The following is a 17,413-nucleotide window of genomic DNA, read 5'->3' on the forward strand; positions in this document are numbered from 1 at the left end:
CATACGAGAAGGTTTATGGATGTAGTGAAAGAGGACATGTGGTTGTGCTGGTGTGAGAGAGGGAGATGAGATTAAAGAAGAAGAGATTGTAAATAGAATTTAACCACCCATTTTGACGATTTTAATTGTGGATTTAGTTTTAATGTATTAATGTCTTACATTTTAATAAATAAATTAATCTATATAGATTTTTACTTGCAACAAACTGAGCGTCCTCGTGACGTCACCGCGACCCTAAAAGCCAGCTTGTGATTGGTCAACGGTGCCTCCTCCCACTCCATCTGCAAAACAAACACCAGTCGCAGAGGTGTCTTCGAGGCTGGCGCTGGGCTCGTCCATTGACTCTACTACGGGGTTATTCAATGCTGCAGCCCGATGAAAACAGGGTTATTATATTCTCGGGGTTCACTGTGAGGGTGTGTAACTAGACACCCGGCGTTTCTTCGCCTCCTGTAGCGAGAGTAGGAAGAGACAAAACACGCCAGCGGTGCCTTCAAGTGCTGCTAACTTTAGCTTCAGCTAATTTAGTTTTTGTTTTCATTGAAAGTTCACCTCGTCGATATGGTGAGTCTGACGTCAGTGCTGAGACCTCTGGCCGCTCGGCTCCACCGACAGCTCGTCAATCACGCCGGGGGTCCTCGTGTCACCCCGATCCGAAGATGCAACCTGTCCGCCTGCTCCAGCAAATACGTGCTGTCTCGAAGTAAGTCATGTGTGGGTACGCGACAGGGGACACCCTGGAAAGATGTCCAGCCTAACGCGCACACACGAACACATTACATTTAAGTAAACAATAAATGCATATCTAAACTAGACATAACTAAATCTCAAAAATAGTGTGTGTGTATCAAAATAGATAATGACTTCTGATTTATTTTTTTGTCGAAGAATGGTACTATTTCTATGAATATAAATATTTTGTATATATACTGTACAGTTGGACTTGTATTTATTTTTACTTGTATTTATACATTTTGTCTGTTATTTATGTATTTAAACATCTTGTCTTTTATTTATTCATGTATACATTTTGACATTTAAGGTAAGGTAAGGTAAAACTTTATTACCTTACCTTATCTTAGATGTCCAAATGTATACATGAATAAATAAAGGACAAACATTTAGTTGTCAGTATGCAAATTAAGTAGGCAGTTCAAACATCAATCTAAAGCAGTGACTGGTTACAGCGATGTCATTGGATCAACTACCACTGCCTTGACGAGCATCATACTGTAGAGTTCGCAGAGAGAGCGTGTCAAAAAGTTTACCAACTTTATTTATAGTGTTGGACAGGCTGGTATGGGTCACAGCCAACGCCAAAATACAATGAACAGATCGCCGTTATTGTACATGCTATTGCTAAAGATCTATGATCAGCGCTGATATAGATGTGGAATTAGATTAGATCACAGTCCAGCATATATTGTGTATTATGTGTTATGTGTTCACTTCCTGGGTGAGAAAACCACAGTGTAATGTCTCTCTTCAAGTCTAACACTTCGTATAAATACTCAGGTAGTACATTCTGTAGAATAAACTCCCTGGTGTCAATTAAAAAACTGGATAGATTAAAAGTGTTTGTCTGTTTTAAGTAGGAGATCCACAGACTTTGTTTATGGGGTCAGTCTCTTGCACATGAACACTGGCAACTTATGAAGTTGGTTTGCTAGAATCTCAGAAAAGATTCTTCCACTCTTTGTGCAGCTTTGATGCTATAGACTAGTTGCTTGCAGGAGCGATAGTTTTAAGATCGACATAGATTGCTTTAGTTTGTTTTCCCTGTCTTAAAGACAAAATGTATAAATACATGAATAATAAAAGACAAAATGCATAAATAAAAGACAAAATGTATAAATACATGCACACATTAATAAAAGACAAAATATAAAAATTATCTATTACATTTAATGTGTTGTATTACTACGTTTTTGTCTAATCGACTGATTATTAGTCCATTATATTAATCTAGTTGTTTTATAGTCTTTCGCTTATCAATTCTTATCATGTATAACTTCATAAAGCTCTTCAGTCGTGTTATCTTGAAAATTCCTGGGATTTCCGTGTCGCCATGTTGCTTTTATTTTTTTCCACCCTTCAGCCCGACTGAATCCTCGGATGTCAAGCTTCCTTAGTAGGCTCGTTGTGTTAAATTCTGGAATGTTGATTAATCAGCCGCACCCAACAGCAACCGGCTCGTTTAGTTCACATGAGCAGGTTAAACATGCAGTGTCATTTTCCTTTTTTTTGACCTTTCAACGACTAGTTTTACAAGCTTGCACAAGTCGCATTTGCTTTTGTTGTAGTTGCTATTGGGCAATAACCATTATGAAAACATAAAGGACGTCTTTTTCGGATTTTACTTTTCTAAACTTGTTTATTATAGACATGCATATTTATAAAAAAAAAAACAACATGGTATAATAATATGATGATGCGATGAAATAAATAGTAAAAAAGCACAAAACAAAAAGAGGTCTGGAAAAACCAACATTTAAATAAACACACAAACATAAATCCTTATTTATAGGATAAATTCTATTCCTTATTATGTCCCATTTTTTGGGGAGTCTGTTGAAGCTACACACATAGAACTGGGCACTCTTAGCCTTTATTTAACTTAATTAACAAGTTTTGAACACAAAATCACTATAGCATATTTTCTTCGCCAAACTCCATTTAAGCATTATGTAGGCCACTGAGAACCTTGAATGCTGCAGGAATTATTTTAGGATGACATAGACGGGTGTGTTCCTTTTTTTTATCAAGTCCAATCAGTTTAATTTAACACAACTGTACTCCAATCAAAGAGTAGAACCATATTATGAAGGAATATTAGAAGAAATTGACAACATGTGAGTTAAATGAGTGTCACGGCAAAGGGTCTGAATGCTTATGGCCATTAGATATTTTAGTTTTTCTTTTTTGATACATTTGCAAAGTATAAAATACAGTACAAAATCTAAATATCTGCTTGTTCTGACAAGATGGATTGCTGAGTATACATTGAAGATGGGGGGGATTTTTTTTAACTTTAGAAAACTGCTGAAATGACACGAGTGAAAAATGTAAAGGGAGTACAATCCAGCATTCTAGCTTAACCTGTTGCCGACGAAAGCTTTTTTGTTTCTCTATATAGACATTGTTATCTTTTTCATCAGTCACTTATGCCGTGATTGCGCAAATGAGGACGCAACGTGAGGCAGGTTTTGCATGCAGACCGACGTCTCTGCACCTCTCAGTTTTGGGTGTATTTTCGTTAATCGCTGCCTTTTTTGGATTTCTGTTGGACATGAGCATTGGGAATTTGGGTATTTTCTCTTTGGGTTGATTGCGGGTGTTTAAGTTGTGTTTTTTTCTAAAGAACTGTTCATTTGTTACTCTGTCGTGGATCGCCTTTGTTGATTAATAAAAAATAAATGGTGAGTAAATGCATTCTGGTTTCCTTCAGAATCGGCTTCTGTGGGTTTTGTTGTTGTCACATAAGTGTTGGTTGGCCAACAGTCATGCAAATGAGTTCAAAGAGTGCAGAAATAAACAGCATCACATGAGAGACTCAGCGAGCCTTTTTTTTATTTAACGGAAATAACTTCCACGGTCGTTTTTATAAAATATCTGCTGTCACAGCGGAGCTGTCATTAAGTCCAGAGCTTAATGCGTGTGTGAAATCCTCTCGATTTGAGTCTGTTACAATAAGAAGTTATGATGAACGTTTTTTAAGCTAATTTTTAACATTAATACTTGGGATATATGCCGCTTAAAATCCGGTGTGGCTTGTAGAAGTACTGAAATAGATATTCTTTCTAAAATTAGAGCATGTGGCTTTTAATCCTGTGCACTCTGTATTCCGGAATTTACGATATTTAATATTTATCTTTTCATGATAATAGACATGGTCCTTTCTGCGTAAATCTAGCCAATCACAGAATTCACCACACAATATTAACCAATCAGAAGCAACAGAAGGCGGGTCTATCTTTCATTACAGCATAACATACAACGTGTGATTGAGTCATCGTAACTTAACATTTTATTCCAAATACATCCCTGACATCTACTGCTGTCAAGCTAACTATCGTCTAACGTAACAGGCCTGAGTTTGTACCGGACACAGTGAATGCCACCGCCTCACCTGCTAGTCTTGATGTGGAGGCGGGTCAAAAGCCCTTAAACAAATTGTCCTTCACCTAAAAGATGGCGTAATGACCTTTGGGCAGAACAAAGGATTATGACTTGATCTCACAGACAGACTGACCCACTTTGTTGATACTATTGACAATAGGAGGGCTATCTGGTCCAAAGGCTCGAAGGGACCTCCAGCTAGGCCCCGAAGAACCTTTTGAAGGTCCCAATGAAGGACTACCTGACGAGTAGGAGGTACTAATCCTACAAACACCCAGAGGAAAGCACTTTACCAAGGGATGACTTCTGGTCGTAAAATGACCAAAACTGTCATGTGCCACCGTCATGGCTGCAGATGTGGCACGACCCTTGTCCAGTAACTCCTGCAGGAATTGCAGGATCTGGGAGGCTGGACTTGAAGATGGTTTTAGTGCTTTATTCCTGCACCAGGCTTCTAATACAAGATGCATAAGCTTTCAAAGTAGATGGTGCTCGAGCAACCTGAATAGTTGAAACTACAGACCTGGAGAGTCCCAGGGCATCTAGTCTCACCCTCTCAACATCCAAACCATGAGGCAAGGGCTGAGAACTGGTCGTGAGAAAAAAAAATCCCCCCACCCCCGGTTGTATTGGAAGAATCTAGGAAGTCTTGAATCTTTCCTCTAATAGTTACGATTTTCTTCATTGTAAAAAGTTCATGAAGTCACTGCTACTGAGATGTGGAGGGATGGACTGCTCAATGGACTGATGGCTCTGTATCAGCCTGGCTACAGTGCTGAATAAGAACTTGGGGTTATTCTTATTTTCTTCAATAAGTGATGAGTAATAGCTGGCTCTGGCTTTCCCGAAGATCTGCCTTGTATATTTTTAACTTATCTTGCCAGTCCTGGTAGAATTCATCAATGATTAGTGGAACCCAAAGATGAAAACAACCGCTTTTGTTCTGTTGACACGCCCTTGAATGTTCACAGTTGTGGATCAAAGTTTAGGAGCAAGAGATAAACTGGACAGTTGAAGTCTTGCTTAAGGAAGGACACAGGTGTGAAGCGGCGGGTTGACCTGCCTGACTTTCTGCTCCGATTCCTGTCTTTGGAGGAGAGCTGGGGGCGTGCCAGGACATTCCTCAAGTCACTTTTTCAGCCAACCTACTTCTCTTTCATGCGGGATTTCCTTTAACTCAAGAAAGTATTGACGGACCAGAAGGAAGTTGTTTATGAGATGGATAGTCTGTGTCTGAACCTACCCTCTGATGAGCTCGGCTTAGGTAGGTGCTGGTGTCGTGACTATTATCAGGGCTCAACTGTCATCTTTTTCTCTCCTCTTATCGCTGCAGTACATCCTATGTGGCAGCGGCCGCTAGCTGTGCCTGGAGGAGATCATCAGTCACCAATCGACATTATTGCGCGCAAAAGTGTATTTGACCCTCATCTAAAGCCTCTGGTCACCAACTACGACCCCAACACCTGCCAGCAGATCTGGAACAATGGTTACTCCTTCCTGGTAGAGTATGATGACACCACGGACAAGTCATGTGAGTTTATTATTTGATTTCAGTTTTTTACTTCCAAGACTAGTTTGGGAAAAAAGGCAACTTCACCTGTACATCATTGCTATGTAGTGGTATATTGTAATAGTGTAACCATCGCTTGCTAAAAACATACCACCAAATACTTGGATTAGATTTGTGTGCCTTAATCATGTGTAAGTGATCCGTTTTAAACAATCTTTTCCTGGTGCACCTGTTCCTCGACATTTTTTTCTTTGTCCTGCTCTGGACCAGTAGCATCATATTTTGTTTCCTCATGATCTCTTCCTGCAGCGTTGAAAGGCGGACCCCTCCAGGACAGATACAGACTGTGCCAGTTCCACTTCCACTGGGGGGAAACCAACGCCTGGGGGTCAGAACACACGGTGGACCGTGAGCTGTTCCCTGCAGAGGTACCAAGCATTGGCATCCCATAATAATGTATTATGTGCATCTATGTATTTTTTTAATTACTTTTTTTCAAACCATACAAAAAACTGAATTACTAACAGTAGTTTAGGAGTAAGGATGTCAAATATTATCAGCAGCTAAAGGGTAATCACTAAAGGGTTCACATCTGTATGTAATTTTGAAAGAAGATGAAGACGACGACCACTGAGCTCCAGTCGCTTTATTAAAACTGTCTTTTATTTTTTCCTATAACTCTAAAATGAAACGGATTAGTAATGTCCATCTTGTATTGAAGCCTTGACAAGAGTTAAACAGGTCTACTGTATATTTTTAGACCGTCTGTTGCAGAAGCTTAAAGGCTAACATGCTACACCGACATTAAACACTCCTGGTAAACATTGCGCGGCCTTCCCGTATACTGTCTACAAGATTAAAAAATTAACATAACTCTGAAAATAATCCCAACCTTTATTCAACATGAGGGTAAGGGGAAAATGAATATAATTTTAATTTTGGGTGGACCGTCACTGTAAGCCATGTACAGGGAATTTGAGGAAAATGAGACAAGCAGGTGAAATGTTAGAAGACAATTTAGGTGAGGGAAACAATCTTCTTTAACATCCACCTGGGTGAGGTGACCTTGGAGATGTTTTTTTTCCATTGATGACAACTCACTATTTTAATTGTAAGGTTGTCCTGATGGGGGGGAAACAGTTACAAAGTCAAAGTTTTTTGTTTTCAGCTTCACCTGGTTCACTGGAACTCTGAGAAATATAATCTGTTCGAAGAAGCAGTAATGGAGGAGAACGGCCTTGCTGTGATTGGAGTCTTCCTCAAGGTGACACACACGCACACACATTGTGCAACACAACAATACACTTATTGTTAATTAACACAAACCTTTTCACATAGTTTGACATCAACATACTGGAAAATGAAAGGGACTGAAAACAAGCACGTCTGTGACACAAACACATTGTTATTTAAACATGTCTAGCTAAATCCTAAATCAAATGGATGCACATCATGACTGACACTAAAGTACATATACGTCATTATGAACATACACACACTTGAATTGTCACTCCATCAACAGCATACATATGAGACACAAGCACATTGAAAAAAGCATAACCATATTTAAGGTGACAAACTAACCAACAGTAGTTTTGTTTAGGTATTGTTAAGGCTGTGTTGACAATCCAGATTAATCTGTTAATCTCTGTAGGTTGGGAAACGGCATGAGGGGCTGCAGAAACTGGTGGATGCTCTACCTGCAATTAGACACAAGGTACACAGACACACTTCTGAATAACATTAAACATGAAGATCGACTTCATTAGAATGTAGCTCAGTTAGGCAGGAGTAAGTAAGTAAGTAAGTCATTTTTATTTGTATAGCGCTTTTCCAGACCAGGGTCACAAAGCGCTTAAACAATCGAAACAATATTCAATAAAGTATATATTTTAAAGATCAAGATAAAATTGAGAACACAACAGGAGTTCCAGAAAATCAAGGAAAAGCCTGAACAAATAGAAACGTCTTAAGAAGTTTCTTGAAGGAGTCAGTAGACTCCATCAAGCGCAAAGAGAGAGGAAGATTGTTCCAAAGCTTAGGAGCAACAGCCTGAAAAGATTTCTCTCCTCTGGTCCTAAACCGTGTGGGAGGAACCATAAGTAGATTCTTATCCACAGACCTCAGAGCCTGAGCTGGGGTGTAAGGAGGAGCCTGACCATGAATAGCTCTGAAAGTAAGAACCAGAATTTTAAAGTTGATCCTGAAAGAAACGGGCAGCCAGTGAAGAGACTTAAAGATCGGAGAAATGTGAGTTCTTCTACTTGAGCGGGTCAGAATTCTCGCTGCAGAGTTCTGAATCAACTGCAGGCGAGACAGCTCCTTCTTGTTAAGACATGAAAACAAACTGTTACAATAGTCCAGGCGAGAAGAAACAAACGCATGGATTACAAGCTCCAGATCATGTTCCGACAAAATTTTTCTAAATTTAGAGATTTTTCTCAGTTGAAGGAAACAGTTTCTGGTCAGTTTTCTGCAGTGTTGAACAAGAGACATTTCTTTATCAAATACAACACCCAGGTTTCTCAGGCTCAGTTTGACAGACTGACCTAAGTCACCCAAGTACTGACTCAACCCTGGAACCTTAGTTGTGTTAGTGTTTTCACTCAGCCATTGTTTGACTTCTAGCAAAAAATTGACTAAGCTGTTCAGCCTCTGGGGCTCAGTTGGATCAAAAGAGCAGTAGAGCTGGATGTTATCAGCAAAAATGTAATAAGAACACACAGATCTGCCGATTCAGACCTCATTTGATTGACCGATACACTAAAACTGTGCCCAGAAAGGTAAGATGAGAACCATTCTAACACAGACCCAGACAGTCCCACTTCATCCCTCAGTCTACTTAGCAGGATCTGGTGATCAACTGTGTCAAAGGCTGAGAACAGATCCAAGAGAACCAGAACAGTGGATTTACCCGAGTCAGCCGACATCATGATGTCACTGGACACTTTCAATAAAGCTGTCTCTGTAGAGTGATGTTTACGGAAGCCAGATTTAAACTTCTCATGGATGTTGCTCTGATCCAGGAACAAAGACAGCTGCTCAGACACCACCTTCTCCAAGATCTTGGACAAGAAAGGGAGCTTAGAAATAGGCCTGAAATTACTGAGGTCAGTTGGGTCTAAGCCTGGTTTTTTGAGCAGAGGCTCCACAATGGCATGTTTAAATGAATTGGGAAAAACCCCTGTGGAAAGGGAGAGGTTCACCATATTGGTAACCCAGGGGCCAATTACATCAAATACTTTGATAAAAAGCATACAAGGAAGGATGTCATCTGAGCAAGAGGAGGGTTTCATCTTGTTAACTAGTGCTGAAATATCACCCAAAGATACAGCAGTAAAGGAGGACCAAGAGGAGGAGAGGGGCTAAGAGACATTAGGGGTTCCAAACAAAGGGGGAGAGATTTTCTCTTTGATCAATATCATTTTGTCAATGAAAAATCTCAACAATGCATTGCTGTCAGTCCACAAAGACGACCTCTAGAGAATGTTCTGCTACATCTGTGTTGGTGGAGAGATGGATAGATAGTTAGACTTTATTAATCCCTCTGGGGATCTCCTTTGGGACATTTTTTGAGCAGTTTGAATTAAGTGTTACTTCTGTGCCAGGAGGAGCAGTATCAAGTGACGTATCAATCCTATAACAGTTTATCGGCAGCGAGAGATGATCGTTTGTCCATTGCCATTATTAGGTCAAAGATTATAGGTTAGGTTAGGTAGAACTATCTTAGGAGGTCTCCTTCGGGAAATAGTTTTTCCAATTAGACACAGCAATACAGACGATTATTCATAAAAATAAGAACAAGAACAAAGAGAAATAAAAAGAAAGAACAAGATACAATCTAAGTCTAAAGACAAAGAACATGGATCAAAGACAAATAACAAAGACAAAGGATACAAAGATTAACATAGAATAGAATGTCAAGATACTTTCGCTCCACTCCTGCCCCCAAACTCAGAATTATACAATCTAATAGCCCGAGGAATGAATGAGTCCCTGAGTCTATTAGTGTTGCATCTGGGAAGGAGCATTCGTGCTCCATCTGCTTCTCTGCTCACTGATGACAGTGTTGAGAGGATGACTGTCATCATCCATGATGGACAGTAGTTTGTTCAGTGATCTCCTCTCAGCAACTGTCACCAGTGAGTCCAGCTTCATGCCAACCACAGAACCAGCTCTCCTGATCAACCTGTCCAACCTGTTGACACTCTTGGACCCATTCCCACCCCAACACACCACAGCATAGAACAGGAAACTGTCGACCACAGACTGGTAGAACATGCAGAGGAGCTTCTTGCAGATGTTAAATGATCGGAGCCTCCTCAGAAAGTACAGTCTACTCTGAACTATCTTATACACATGGTCTGTGTTACAGGACCAGTCCAGTTTACTGTCCAGCCACACACCGAGGTACTTGTAGTTGTGAACTATCTCCACCTCGTCACCTACGATGGACACTGGAAATGGCTTTGTCCTGGACCTCCCGAAGTCCAAGACCAGCGCCTTGGTCTTTGAGGTGTTCAGCTGCAAGTGGTTCCTCTCACTCCAGTTCACAAAGTCACGTATCAGACTCCTGTACACGTCTTCGCTCTTGTCCCTGATGCATGCAACAATGGCAGTGTCGTCAGCATACTTCTGGACGAGACTCAGCTCAGAGTTGTAGCAGAAGTCGGAAGTATAGATGGTGAAGAGGAGAGGGGCCAGTACTGTCCTCTGAGGTGCTTCTGTACTGCACACCACAGTGTCAGACATGATGTCATTTGAAATCCAGGAGACCAGACCAGGGTCTACATGCATCTGTGTCAATTTGTCCTAGAGAAGAGTGGTCTGGATGATGTAGAAAATCCAGGAACAGGATCCTCACTGAACCGGAGATTATATACTCAGCCTTAGATCAGTCAGGTTGTTGTCTTTACCCCCACAGGACAGTTTGGTGGAGTTTACCAGGTTTGACCCGGGATGCCTGTTGCCCAGCGACATTAGCGACTACTGGGCGTACCACGGCTCCCTGACCACTCCTCCGCTGACCGAGTCTGTCAGTTGGATCGTCATGAAGCAGCACATCGAAGTCAGCCACGACCAGGTGGGTCTCCTCAGATGAGGGATTGAAACGCAATACATTTTACCTTATGGTTCTTCCTCTTCACTGGAAAACTGCACTGTTGTATTCAGCTCTGGTGTCTGTGATCCTCCTCAGCTGGCAGTCTTCCGGAGTCTTCTTTTTACATCGGCCGAGGAGGAGGTGCAGAAGAGCATGGTCAACAACTTCAGAGTCCAGCAGCCACTGCGAGGCCGGACCGTCCGCTCTTCCTTTTCACCCTTACTGCAGGAGGCCGCGTCCACAGTGGAAGATCAGTATCCCCACTAAGACATCACACTCGCACACACACACACAGATGAGAGTTGTGTCTTTTTAACTTTTTAACTTTTACCATTTCTTTTGGTAATCAACTTCATGATGAGTTACTACCAGAGTCCTTAAAAAGCGGCTGCTCTGTTGCGGGGTCTGTTGTGGGGTCTGTTGCGGGGTCTGTTGTGGGGTCTTTTGCCTTGAAGTTTTAACTCTCTGATCTCTGTACACCTTGTCACTTACCAATAGTGCATTATCAAAGTATTTACATACTCCTCTGTTACTTCAGCCTTCTTCAAAGAATGTTTGTTTTTTTTACCATCCAACTTAAAAATATGCCAACAGTCTGTTTTATTCATACACCAGGTGCCTTTAGACACACAGGGAACTTTAGTATTCAGGCGGTTTTTACATTTTATTTTTTCATATTTCTGACATTTTTATTGTGTGTATCACAAGTTGTCTTGTCAGGATCACAACTGCGTCCGTTTTAATAATAAATGACTCACATTGACAACCTGAGAAACTTCAAGGGAGAAACGCAACATGTATGTTGACACATGGCTCTATTTTGACCATTTGAAAATAATTTTAAAAAGGAAGTTGTGTAACAAGATAGCTTAGGTTCAAAGGACAGACATTAAATGAGTAAGTAAGTAATGTGCTGTGTCTCAAATATCATACTTCTCTTAGTAAACTAGAAGTTAGAATGCATCAGGATAGTGTACGCACTAAGCAGTATGCAAATTCTCAACAGAAGTAAGTCTCAAATCAAACACTGCTGCTACACACTAACTGGAAATTACGCGAAAGCTTCTGCTTCTACTTCTATTTAACGATGGTTTCAACCAGCTGTTTGAACGCTATCGCCGACACCTGCTGGCAGCACGTTTTGCAAGTTTGGAAGAAGAAATAAAGAAAAAAGCTAATAATTCTCTAAATATCAGGAAAAGTGTTTTTTTTTAAGACATATCATAGTTCTACAAATACGTTTACATTTTGTCTCCCAAATATTTTTGCTCATTAGCTAACTAAACCTCTATACAAATAAACGATATATTTTATTTGCAGTTACTATTTTTTACCTAACGGTTCTAGTACTTTTTAGTATAACGTCTTACAATGTTACATCTTGTTATATGATAATTATTTCTGGCAGGAAATGGTTATTTATATACAAATGTTGAATGCCATTTGTATAAACCAAAAAGTTTTGTTTTGTTTTACATAAGATTCAAACGTTTAAAATGTAACTGACTAAGTAACATTTGCATGTGTAAAGGAAATTGGTAATAAAAAGAAAAACCTGATGAACTTGAGTAAAGCAAGGTTGGAAAGGGTCCTAATGTTAATAATAATAATAATAATAATAATAGGTGTCACAGGCACCGTAGATTACTCATGTCTCTGTTATCGCAGCGGAACTTACTGGTGGTTTTCTTACTTTGATGGGATAATAAAAGCTGTTGTCTTTTTCATGAAAGTCCTTATTAACGGTGATGTCACAGGTTGTGCGCATTGTCAAAAAATCTTGAATATTAAAGTAAAATTAATCTTTAAAATATTTCTGTCTCTTGTCTTTTTCGGTGTGTCGCAGTGACGTGCAGCCTCCCCTGCCATCATGATAAAAAGAGAAATGAAGTGAAACAACCGGTTTCCTTGCATCTTATTCTCATCTTGTGATAATGTCTAGACTGAGACTAGACGCCTCATCGAACATAAAGAATAAATACATTCATAGACCGAATTATTTAAAGAATATTGGAAATTCAAGGATTCATTTTGGCATTGGAGGAGCAACACTGAATAAACAGTAGCAGCTACAATTATATGTTAAGAGAACATTTTTAAACGAGCTTATTAAGGCAAACGGTTTCCTTGCCAAACTGCAAAGAAATGCCTGTGAGGCGTTTACCTGACGACTTGTTTTAAAAAGTTTAAAAAAAAACATTTCTACAATTAAGACTTATCTTGTCTTAAACCGCCTTTAGTATTATATGTTATATTTTAATATTTTAACCAATACCCTGGTTATATATTAAAGTGAAATTTCTTGTTTTTATCGCGTGGCCCTTTTAGATCAATTAAAATAAAGGTCACTATGAAGAAAATGTATCATTATTAACTACTTTTTATTGTTTTGATAGACAGCCTTAACTAAAATGTTTCAGTATAAAATACATTTTATTTTGTTGGAGAAATGTGTTGGCGTTAGTTTCATTGCAAGATTGCTGCTGAGTGTATGACCAGTTTCTTACTGTTGGGTGAATAGTGAAAAGAGATGCCCTTTCACTTCTTAGTCAGTGCCTAATCAAGCTATACATCTCACCACACGTCCCTGGTGGGTCTATGTTTTTGAGCAGTATGTTTGCACTGGCATTCCTGACTTGCGGGGGGCTCTATTGAGGTTTCCCACCCTCCTTGCTCCTTCTGTAACGTGCAGTGTAAATTGTCAGTGCTGTCAGTCCTCGATCCAGGAATTCTGCGAAACCCGGGAGCGCATGCGCAGTGACGTATTTTGTGATCCTTTATGTTTTTACTGCAACTAGATTCGGACGCACATAAATATCAGGTGTGTTTACCATCACTCCTGTGTTGACGTTTGGGCCTGTCCGACAGGGTTTGACAGCTGATGAGGTAAGTGTGTTATAAAGATTACATTTTTTTTGTATTTTTAATTAAACTCATGGACGGTATTGTGTCCCAGGATCTCTTTGGATCACTGAAATCTATCTCAGACACCTAGGACCAATTAGTTTGCCGGGTGATCCCAATTAAGGAAAAAATACTTATGAAGGACGTTCCACATTATTAAGCAGATGAACATTTCCAAGCAATATGGGAAAGAAAAAGGATCTCTCTGCTGCCGAAAAGCGTGTAATGGTTCAATGCCTTGGGGAAGGTATGGAAACCTATATTTTTCACGAAAACTTAAGCAGGATCATCGTACTGTTAAGAGTTTAGTATCTGATTCAGAGCACACAAGAGAGCAGCTGCTAAAATGGCATAACAAATTATCCAACAGATATTTGAAGCTACCGGTGCCTCTGGAGTCCCACGAACATCAAGGTGTAGGATCCTCCTTCTATTCGGACACCCATAAACAATGCACACAAGCAGAAATGGCTGCAGTGGGCACAGAAATACATGAAGACTACTTTTCAAACAGTCTTGTTCACTGATGAGTGCGGTGCAACCCTAGATGGTCCAGATGGATGGAGTAGTGGATGGTTGGTGGACGGCCCCCATGTCACGACAAGGACAACGTCAGCAAGGAGGTGGCGGAGTCATGTTTTGTGGCAGAATCATGGGAAAAGAGCTGGTCTCTAAAGGTGTGAAAATGATTGGCTGCTATGGGCATAAAAGGAGAGAACCTCATGGTGTGTCCCCCATCCTCCCCTGACCTCAACTCTATTGAGGACCTTTGGAGTGTCCACAAGCAAAAGATCTATGAGGGTGGGAGACAGTTCACATCAAAACAGCAGCTCTGGGAGGCTATTCTGACATCCTGCAAAGAAATTCAAGCAGAAACTGTCCAAAAACTGACTAGGTCAATGGATGCAAGAATTGTGAAGCTGCTCACATAAGTGGTCCTATGTTCAAATGTAACTTAGCCTGTTAAGACGATTTTGATTGAAATAGCTTTTGATTTCAGTAACTATGACCTCCTTATGCTTTTTTTTTTTTTTAGCATTTTCAGTTATTAACAACCTATAAAATGTTTTAAAACTCTGTCGAGCGTAATAATTTGGAACAGTGAATTTGAAGTTTTATGTTCTTAAAAAAATACAGTTATCGTTTGGAGGTTTGTTCAATAGCATTCGAATTCATTAAATAATAGTTGATGACTTGGAAATTATGCTGACTGTCGTGCATTGACTATTTAGAAAAATCTGAGAAAAATATAATTTGCGTAATTATTTGGAACACAGTGTATGTTGACCGTAGGTTGTCCCTTCTCCCGCACTCTTGACAACGCATCAAAAAAGATTGCCAAGATACTGTCAGGGAACTACTCCCGGACAATCGCAATGAGAACAGAGACAAGTGTTAGATTAACAAACAGTCAGAATTCAAACCACTGAAGAACCTCTCTCCTTGCTGGCTTTTTATTTCATATTTCAGATAACGACACACTTGAGTACAAACGGTCTGTACATTTGTTGCTGGAGGCAGCCAGCGCATTGTCATCTCCTGCATGCTGAGTTCAGCTCCCTTATCTTGCTGAAGGCCACTATATCTTAATGCACAAACTGTCATTTCTCGGGAAACGAAACTCTAACCGGGCACATTCCTTCCTGCTCATTGTGAGCTGCAGCAAGCATGACTACATGTTTATTGTGATAAAACTATAAGCAACATAAATTCTTTAACATTTCCCTCCTGTTTATCATAATAAACATTCATGTTTTAGTTAAACATTTTTCATCAAAATACTGTGACTTCTTGTGCTTCTGTGTAATTACCAAGATGTTGGACATTGTAATGGATGTAACTAATACGGTCTATGTTTTTGATGGGTGTTACGGGGAAGATGGTGGAGGTAACAGGGAACGTGTCACACCTAATAAGGTAAGGTAAAACTTTATTGATTTAATTGTTTTTTTCCAATAGCCAATACATACAGCATTTTTTTTAATTAAAAAAAGGCTCAGGCTTTTAACAAGTTAGTCTTGTTAAAATAAGAACTTTGTAAGTCTTCAAATTTCCACATGTTTCTGTATGAACAGTAATTACTTGCTAGTAGAAAAAACTTTCTGTCTGACCTGTTCGTTCCTGTCAGGAGTGGAGAGGCGCTTGGCAAGGCTCGTCCCAAACCACTCCTTGTTCCTTTCTCCTGGGTCCGGATGTCGTTTGCCTCCTCCCGGAGAATGGCCCAGAGAAACTGGCCAGGGGGAACCTAAGTTTAGTTTTTGAAGTACCTGCGTTTCACCCTCGAGCGAGGAGCCAGAGCTTCAATACACGACTTCCATTCGACTACTCCCTGGCGCTCAGAACCGCCACAAAGTGTGTGGAGGCAGCACTGCAGCCAATGGGTGCAATTGGGAAAATCGGAAAGTTCCTTTTAGGTTGCGTCCTTGTAACACCGGTGTTCACAGACGTATCCCTGACAGGTTGGGGAGGCATTTCAGGTCAGATCTTCGCAAGCGGTGATCTGGAACAGGCCAGTGTTCAGTCGTATCAACTGGCTACAATTAAAAGCATTTCACAACGTCCTGCTTCACCTCTCTCCCCAACTGTCAAGTCCAACGCCCTAGTGCTGTCAGACAGCTCCAATGCTGTGGCGCATGTAAATTGCCAGGGCTTATATCAAATCCCCCGCCCCTCTGAGTGTGGCAAAGAAAACTTGTTGGTCCTGTTTGGTCTCTTCTGTTCTGTCTTCCCTTTAACATTTGCTGGATAACGGACGGACTGTGGCAACACTGAGAGCGTTCGCATCAGACATAGCAACAGGCACTTCGGGTTCGAGGGTTCTTCGGCTCGTACCCACCCTGTGGTGATGCCGTTCTTACGGCCTATAGGCTTCCATGTCCACGAGGCCTTCCAGCCCTCATTGGGATCTCCAGCTGGCGTTGGATTCTCTTGCAGGCCCGAACCTCTTGTTCTACTGGACATTTTGTTTTTTGAGGTCTCACTCCGCGTATGACAGGCACGTATACAGGTGTGACACGTTCCATATTTGTTTTTTTTTGTTGTTTATGTCCTCAGCAAGGGTTACCATTAACAAGTACTTATTGTATAGCTATGAACTATTAACTCACTTGTTTATTTTTTACCATTAAAGAGAATCCCTCAATGTTTTAGGATAAAAGTTTTTGCGTATTGTCTCAAAATCAAACATAAGTGTTTATTGGTATAAAATCCTGAACAGTTTACCAGACACTGGAACACTGTACACAATATATTGGCAATTTCGTTGTTCGTATCTGAATAAAACCAATATAAGGCTTAAATATGAGATACTTTCAACAGTATTTATCATCTGATGTATTCATTTTTGCATTGCTGTGAAGATCCATTTAGATGTTAACAACACATATATATTAATGACATTATTGAAAGAAACAGTAGCACTGTTCATAAAACTTGATCTAAATAAAACATCCACACAACAAAAAGGAACAAACAAACCACATAACCCAAATTATGAAATAAAAAACTAATCTCTCTGTCATCATGGTTTTCTGTCCTGCAATGAATTGGTTCGACGTGGGTTCTTCACACGGTAATTCAATGTTGTAGGACTTGTCTTTCATGGAAGTCCCCAAAGTTCTCCCTCAGAACCAGGGTCCACCATTTCCTTATTGTTGGAAGGTCAGACTGAAATACAAATATGTATTGGAAGAACTCAATGTTTGTTTGAGAAAAAAACAGAGGTTAATATTTTCAAGTGCACATACTGCTGTGAAGTTGTACTGTGCCGCAAAGCGTAC

At 40.2% G+C, this 17,413-nt stretch overlaps 1 protein-coding gene across 2 annotated transcripts; it reads left to right on the plus strand.

Moving 5' to 3' along the window:
- Positions 1-289: 289 nt before the first annotated feature.
- On the plus strand, positions 290-12,543 carry ca5a (carbonic anhydrase 5a). Of its 2 annotated transcripts, none has more exons than XM_087798159.1 (7): positions 290-703; positions 5,453-5,650; positions 5,939-6,057; positions 6,798-6,893; positions 7,284-7,346; positions 10,554-10,712; positions 10,827-12,543. In XM_087798159.1, exons 1-7 carry the CDS (start codon positions 562-564, stop codon positions 10,995-10,997), a joined length of 948 nt encoding a protein of 315 aa, XP_087654285.1. In that variant the 5' UTR covers positions 290-561; the 3' UTR covers positions 10,998-12,543. The 2 variants fall into 2 exon arrangements, with proteins under 2 accessions (XP_087654285.1, XP_087654286.1); XM_087798160.1 differs by lacking the exon at positions 290-703 and adding an exon at positions 5,135-5,383.
- The last annotated feature ends 4,870 nt before the right edge of the window (positions 12,544-17,413 follow it).

This window comes from Callionymus lyra, chromosome 8 (genome assembly GCF_982586985.1).
Source record: "Callionymus lyra chromosome 8, fCalLyr1.hap1.1, whole genome shotgun sequence".
Classification (NCBI taxonomy): Eukaryota; Metazoa; Chordata; class Actinopteri; order Syngnathiformes; family Callionymidae; genus Callionymus; species Callionymus lyra.

Excerpts from the sequence above, each read along its gene's own strand:
- ca5a (XM_087798159.1), top strand. The coding sequence starts at position 562 with ATGGTGAGTCTGACGTCAGTGCTGAGACCTCTGGCCGCTCGGCTCCAC. Across the intron at positions 704-5,452 it reads CAAATACGTGCTGTCTCGAA|TACATCCTATGTGGCAGCGG; the intron begins GTAAGTCATGTG and ends TTATCGCTGCAG. Across the intron at positions 6,894-7,283 it reads TGATTGGAGTCTTCCTCAAG|GTTGGGAAACGGCATGAGGG; the intron begins GTGACACACACG and ends TAATCTCTGTAG.